At 47.6% G+C, this 7649-nt stretch overlaps 1 protein-coding gene across 1 annotated transcript in view; it reads left to right on the top strand.

Annotated features, from left to right (window-relative positions):
- Positions 1–1407: 1407 nt before the first annotated feature.
- Positions 1408–7649, top strand: part of ATRN (attractin) — a 167603-nt gene continuing 161361 nt past the window's right edge. Inside the window, 3 exon segments of the mRNA XM_082236278.1 lie at positions 1408–1522; positions 1525–1592; positions 1598–2043. Coding sequence (XP_082092404.1) covers positions 1423–1522; positions 1525–1592; positions 1598–2043 — 614 coding nt within the window. The 5' untranslated portion in view covers positions 1408–1422.

Here is a 7649-nt window from a genome sequence, read left to right as displayed (position 1 = left end):
ACTCGTTCTAAAAAACCCAATTTAAATTATTATTATTATTATTTAAAGAGAGCCCATCAGGCCCAAGGGAGCCTCTCTCATCCTGCACTCTGTTCTTGCAGAGGCCAATCCGACAGAATCATACTTCAAAACGACCTTGACAGATTAGAGAACTGGGCAAAAACAAACAAGATGAATTTTAACAGGGAGAAATGTAAAGTATTGCACTTGGGCAAAAAAACATGAGAGGCACAAATACAAGATGGGTGAGAGCAGTAGATGTGAAAAGGATCTAGGAGTCTTGGTTGACCACAAATTTGACATGAGCCAACAGTGTGACGGGGCAGCTAAAAAAGCCAATGCAATTCTGGGCTGCATCAATAGGAGTATAGCATCTAGATCAAGGGAAGTAATAGTGCCACTGTATTCTGCTCTGGTCCGACCTCACCTGGAGTACTGTGTCCAGTTCTGGGCACCACAATTCAAGGAGGACACTGACAAACTGGAACGTGTCCAGAGGAGGGCAACCAAAATGGTCCAAGGCCTGGAAACGATGCCTTATGAGGAACGGCTAAGGGAGCTGGGCATGTTTAGCCTGGAGAAGAGGAGGTTAAGGGGTGATGTGATAGCCATGTTCAAATATATAAAAGGATGTCACATAGAGGAGGGAGAAAGGTTGTTTTCTGCTGCTCCAGAGAAGCGGACACGGAGCAATGGATCCAAACTACAAGAAAGAAGATTCCACCTAAACATTAGGAAGAACTTCCTGACAGTAAGAGCTGTTTGACAGTGGAATTTGCTGCCAAGGAGTGTGGTGGAGTCTCCTCCTTTGGAGGTCTTTAAGCAGAGGCTTGACAACCATATGTCAGGAGTGCTCTGATGGTGTTTCCTGCTTGGCAGGGGGTTGGACTCGATGGCCCTTGTGGTCTCTTCCAACTCTAGGATTCTATGATGCGGATGCAAAGCCCAGAAGAAGGGCCAGAATAATAACATTTGTTGAGCCTTTTTAGCTGCTGCAAGATTATTTGTCCCCCCCCCCCCCCCGCAACAGACTAACACACCTGCGCCTCTGGAAATTAAAGTAATAGCACAGGTTCCTTGCACCTCCAGACCTGCTGCAGGTGGACGAGGGTGGCTTCACCTGTTGAACTTCTGCCTCCCGCGACGGCCACTTGAACGACAGCGGAGCTGGCAAGAGGGCGGGGCCTCGGACTTGACAGCTGGGCGGTGCCAAACCTGAAGATCAGCCTCCTCCCCGTTTTGAAGGCCCTGATGGGAGATGTAGTCCGAAAAGTAGTCGCCGGCGAGCTGATTGGGCGAGCCTGCTCTCTATCAAATTCGGCACCGCCCACCTGCGTCCAGCCCGAAGCCCCACCCCCTTTCCCCGCTTAGGCGGTTGCCTGGATACCATCCGCCCGCCTCTCTACGACAGAGAAGAACTCTATGGTCTCTCTTTATCCTCGCTCTCCCCCCTCGTCAGGGGCTCCGCTCGGCGCCGACGTCATCGGGAGCGGACACCGGCGGGAGGGGGTGACGCTCCGTCGCTTCCTCCCCCTCAGAACGGTTGTGTGAGAAGGAGAGCGAGCGCCAGGCCGGCCGCCGCCGCGCTAAGGTTGAGCCTCGCGGGCTTCCGTCGCTCCAGGGAGGAGGAGGAGGAGGAGGCCGCTCCGCAGTAGCAGCAGCCGCCGTCGCAGCCCTCGCCGGCCACCGTCCGCCCGCGCGAAGCTTCTCGGCGGAGCCTCCTCTCTCTGCCGCCCGCCCCCTCCCCGGGCTCCGTTCTCCTCACTGCCGCCCCTTTCCCCCTCAGGCGATGGAGCGGCGGGGCCGCAGGCGGCGCGGCGGCCTCCTCGCCCTCGCCCCAGCCTGGCTGGCCGCCGTCCTGCTCCTCCTGCTGGGTCCGGCGGCCGGAGCCGGGCTGGGAGTCGGAGCCGGAGCGGCCGCCGAGGCGAAGGAGTGCGACAAGCCGTGCGCCAACGGAGGGCGCTGCCAGCCCAGCACCGGCCAGTGCGAGTGCCCGCCGGGATGGGTCGGCGACCAGTGCCAGCACTGCGGGGGCCGCTTCCGGTGGGTGAGGGGGAGCCCCGGGGGGAGGGCGAAGCGGGGGGGGGGTCGGGGTCTTTTCGGCCGGGGCGCCGGGCACGACCCCGGGGAAAGCCTCGGCCCGACCTGCCTCGCAGGGTTGGTGTGAGGGTCAGAGGGAGGGAGGGGCGGGGAGGTGTGTGCAAATGCTGCGCCTCTCATGGCCTGCTGGCGCCAACCCACCTTGACATTACCTTCCACAAATCCTGTTCAGTTCTGCATAAGATTTCACCCGCAGTCCTGCACACACCTGGGAGCAACTGCAGGTTGGAGTTGTTTCTGGGTGAACGTGCCTCTTATCTACGTGCTTGGTCAAGTCACCCAGTGACTCGGTCTAGAATAGAAGCAAATCATACTTTTATTCGACTGGCTGAAATGATGAACCTTGGGCATAGAGGTACTGCTGTGGTTGACCCCCTCCTCCAAATACGCACATTTGTTGTTGGCTAAACAGTGAAATCTTTCGTAAGTGCTAGTGAGCTCATATCTGGGGAAAATGCATAATGACAAAAAAGGCATTAGGCATGTGTTAGGGGTTGTTGTTGTTGTATAATTATTGATATCCTGACTTTACCCCTGACAGGGACTTGAGGCAGCTTATATATAAAGTAAGAACTGCTAAAAACAGAGAAGAACAGTTTTTGTGGGTAACAGAGACCAGGGTGGGTGTGACGGTTCCCCCCATGTTACAAATTGCTAGGGAGCAAAGGGCTGTGCAATATATAGATAGGACACTCTCCCCTTACTCCCCTCTAAGTTCTGCTCTCTGATGTCTAAATGTGAGGAATTTAGGCCAGGATTGACTAACCCCTGTCCTGAGCAGGGGCTGATGTGGCCCCCTAACCACATTTTATTCTCTTGACTTCCCCCTAGACACCCACTGATTTCAGCAGTGGGTGCAAAAATAAATTTAAGAAATAATGATGGCACTGGGTGGTTTGAACTCTCTGTGCTCAGCCCTGTGCCCTGATAGGGACACAGATGTCCTCCCCCTTAGTCATGGGACCGATCATTTTATGAATGAGGAATAAGTCTGAAAACCCCCTTCCTTCAGAACAGTTGAGGGAGGGGTGTGGTGCTGCTTTGTGCTTGTAGGTGTGTATGTTTTGCAGGTATACCTGCAGGAGAGTGGGTGGTTACACCCAACACTGGCATTCGGCCCCCGGAAGGTTGGCCAAGGTTGAATGTGGCCCTCAGAAAAGCCACCCCTGCTGTAGGTTGCCAGAGATAAAAAAGAAAACAAAAAGTAGGAGAATGGATCTTTTGGGTTTCTAGTATGATTTTAAAATGACTTGGGAATGAGCACATGTGAAAATTGCATTCAAAATACATGATGCAAGTAAGTGCTGATGCCTTGGCTGTTTGTGCAGAAGACCAGGAAATGTCCTGGTTCAGATCTCGCCCCTCCTATGAACTTGTCTGGTGACCTTAGCTCTCATCCTCCCTCTCTTAAATAACATGGGGCTAATACTCACCTCATCTTGCAGGGTAATTACAAAGATTGCAAGGCAACGTCAAGGAGGTGCTTTGAATGCTTTCTATAAATACTTAGTGTCATCTACGACCAGAAAAACTGAACCAGAGTTTTTCTGGTCGTAGATGACACTAAGCATTTATAGAAAGCATCCCAGAGTAATGGTTAAAAGGTGTGGAAACTGTGAGAAGAGAGTTTATTTAAAGTATATACTGTATTAAGGAATTGCTTTAATAACATAACCCATCTGGACTGCTCAAACTGCCTCATGTATGTTATCTCAGTAATTCTTATAATAACCCTGAGTAGGCCAGTATTATTACTGTCACATTACAGACGAGAGTTAGTGGCAGAGAGAGAAAAGGTGCTTTCATGCATGCAGGCATTCCTTTGCTGTGGTGAGACTTGGTTTGTGGACTTTCCAGTGGCTGAGATGTTTAGCCAACATACTGCTCTAGTCCTTAAGTTGGTGACAGTTATGGCTTGGTAATTTTCATGGTGGTGTGGGAAGCGATGTCACAGGGGAGATATCAGGAGAAAACTCGGGCTGAGCTTTTTCCACGTAGACCAGTGAGGATTGTGATAATAGCAACAACAAATATTTGAATGTGAAGCTTTGCTGTAACACTAAGATTGCAGTCCTGTACCGACTTACTGGGCACTAAGTCCCACTGAATGTGCATAGGATTACACTGTCACAAAGTAAATCCTGCCTGGGTTCCCTGAGCAGCTTGATGAACAGAGGCAGGGATGTGTGGTCTCGCAGGAGCTCTCCTCTCCCAGTTGGCTTTGTAAGATCATGTGGAGGAGTGTACAAAGAAGACAAGGATGGAAGTCAGATTGGTGGGCCTGAATTACTAAGCTGGGGGAAGTCTTTCTGCAGTGGCAGCATTGCCACTGAAAGGTCTGCCAGTTCCTACACATTTTTTAAAGGAGGAGTGTGGAAAAGAGGCAAGCGGTGGTTGGTCTCTGTGTATTTGTGTTGTCGCTGTGTGAAACCATGGCATTTGGTCTTGCTGGTGAGGGCAGAAGGTAACAATTTAGCAAAGACAAGTTCCACAGAATTAACTGTGTGTGCGGCTGCAGACTAAGAGTAATGTGCCATCTTAAAGATGGACATATTTATTATGGCACATAAGCTTTCATAGACTACAGAAGCTGTGCCACAATAATTTTGTTAGTGTTGCTGCATAGCTTTGCTCTTGTTTCTTGCTCATAGAAGTATGTGCATAGTTGGGAGCTGCAGAATGGATCTGATTTAAATCAAATCTATTTAAATCACGATTTAAATCACTAGTGAGTAAGACTTGATTTAAATCATTTTTTTACAGAAAGACTCATTCTTGCTGGTATAATCGTAATATTTACAGCCAGACGAAGGTTTCATTTTTGGAATAATAAAGTTTCAGAGTAGTTTTTACAGTTATATCAAAAATTACTGATTTGGTTATACTATTAGATATGCATAGACAGATAATTATGGAATTACTGTGAGGTTTAATAAGTTAACTGTTTATATTTGGACAACTTTTCTGCTGTACTTTTTCGGAAGGAGAAAAATAAGAATTTCCTTAATAACAATTTAAACAATTTATGTAACTAAAACAATAACGTTATAGTATATACAGTGCTTTTATTCTAAAAAAAAGTTTTAGGAGTACTCTCATTTTGACTCAAGAAAATTACCATTTTATAGTTCAAATCGGGAAAAATACAGTAAATGGACAAAAGTACAAAGATTCAGAAAATGTTTAGGGGTATGCGTACCCCTGCGTCCCCCCCAGGAAAAAGCACTGAGAATATATACCCACGTTTCTTAACTGAGGTGGTTAAACAATTCTTTTTAAAAAAATTAGACTGAGTTTTAGCACACATGAAAAACATGTTGGTGTGGTTCATCTGGGGATATAGGTAAAGGGACTCCTGACCGTTAGGTCCAGTCGCGGATGATTCTGGGGTTGCGGCGCTCATATTGCTTTACTAGCTGAGGGAGTTGGCATTTGTCTGCAGACAGTTTTCCCGGGTCATGTGGCCAGCATGACTAAGGTGCTTCTGGTGAACCAGAGCAGTGCACAGAAACGCCGTTTACCTTCCCGCCAGAGCGGTACCTATTTATCTACTTGCACTTGATGTGCTTTTGAACTGTTAGGTTGGCAGGAGCAGGGACTGAGCATCGGGAGCTCACCCTGTTGCGGGGATTTGAACCGCCGACCTTCTGATTGGCAAGTCCTAGGCTCTGTGATTTTAGACCACAGCACCACCCACGTACCAGGATATAGTCAGGCATTAAAAAAAATTATCTGGTACAAATAGGACAAAGTAAAGAATTAGAACTCAATGGGAACTTGCAAAGCAGACTTCTGTGCATGCAGTGGAACGTCCCCCCTCCTCTCCTGTTCCCTTCAGCCCTCCTTGCACCCTCAAAATCATCTCTGGAGGGTTGAGGGACCCTCCAGAGCAGATTTGGTGGGTATGTGCAGAAGAGAGAGAGGAGAGGAAAGGGAAGTCAAGAGGCACCATTGGAACTAGGCATGTGAAGCTGTGGCTGCAGCCCAATGACTGTATTGCCAGGATGTGAATTACCTTTTTTTTGCACCATAACACTCACTTTTTTCCCTCCTAGAAAGTAAGGGGAAATGTCTGTGCGTGTTATGGAGCGAATGCCTATGGGTGGCGGGGGGATCTGCTGCAGTCGTGAGCAGAGGATCCATGGTTCCCCTTCCTTCCCTCCTCCGTGGCTCGCTTTGAAACAGCAAAGTGGGAGAAGAGCCGCTGAGTGGGGAGGAGAGAGGGACAGAGAGCCTGCTTGCTTTAAAGGAGCAAAGCGGGAGAGGAGAGGAGCCTTCTCCTCTTATACCCCTCTTCTGCATCATTAGCAGCATCCTTCTCCACCCACCCCATGTGTGTTCCTTGTCCCTTGAGTGCTTTTCCTTCCCTCCCCGCTTAAAATGTGGTTACAAGGCATGGATCCACATGGATCCTCAGGATTTTTGCATTGGGCTACCCCAAGCTCACCGTCAGATCACATGTCTGTGGCCACAGCATGAACCACAAAAATCATACATCCACTGTTTCGTTTAGAATATTTTTTTCTTGTTTTCCTCCTCTAAAAACTATGTGCGTGTTATGGTCGGTTGCGTGTTATAGAGCGAAAAATACGGTACATGCCTGGGCTGTGCTGATAGTGAAGATTGTTTCCTAAAGCATTTGAAAGGAATTACTTACTTTGTCAGACAAACCCAATGATTAATAGGGTTGCCTTTTTAAAAAACAAGGTATGTCTGTGGTTTACCAGTCTAAGAGAAAGAGAAGAGTTCAGCATGAAATCTTAATTCAATATGTCTCATACTGAGAGTGTGATGCTAAGGTGAGGTCCATTTACTGGTAGTCCCTGGAGAAAGGGGCTTGTGTGACTGAACCTTTCCATAGGTGGGTGAAATGAAGCAAGGCAGTATATTAGAGTACTAGGGGTGCTACTCACTTTGGGTTATAGTGACAGTATGCTAGATCACCTCGGTTTATAATGGCCTAGCAGTAAGTGACAATTGTTGCTTGGGAATTCTAAGAGGGAAAAGAAATCACTGCAGCTTTGAAAGTTTTAGTGAACCTTCCTGATTCAAAATGATGTACAATTGTATCCAAGCACAGAAAAAAACCCCCGCACTCCTTGATCTGAGGAACCATTGTGCAACTTTTGGTTATAATATCTTACAAAGTTTCCAAATGCATAAAGAAGAGAGAAGTGGAACGCCCTCCCACCAGATGTCAAAGAGAAGAACAACAACTACCAGGCTTTTAGAAGACATCTGAAGGCAGCCCTGTTTCGGGAAGCTTTTAATGTTTGATGTATTATAGTATTTTAATATTCTTTTGGAAGCCGCCCAGAGTGGCTGGGGAAGCCCAGCCAGATGGGCGGGGTATAAATAAATTATTATTATTATTATTATTATTATTATTATTATTATTATTATTATTAATTATTATTATAGAAGCAACTTTCCAAAATGTGTAGTGGACAGACAGCTGAGGGGAGAGCAGACTTCCAGATGTTATTTAAAGGCTGGATGCTTTTGCATGTATTGTGGTTCAGAATGTATTTAGGCTGTTCCAAGTGGGT

This window comes from Podarcis vaucheri (assembly GCF_965113315.1).
Source record: "Podarcis vaucheri genome assembly, chromosome: 9".
In the NCBI taxonomy this organism is placed as follows: Eukaryota; Metazoa; Chordata; class Lepidosauria; order Squamata; family Lacertidae; genus Podarcis; species Podarcis vaucheri.
Note: the sequence above shows the minus strand (reverse complement) of the source record. Positions and strands in the feature narration are given on the sequence as shown.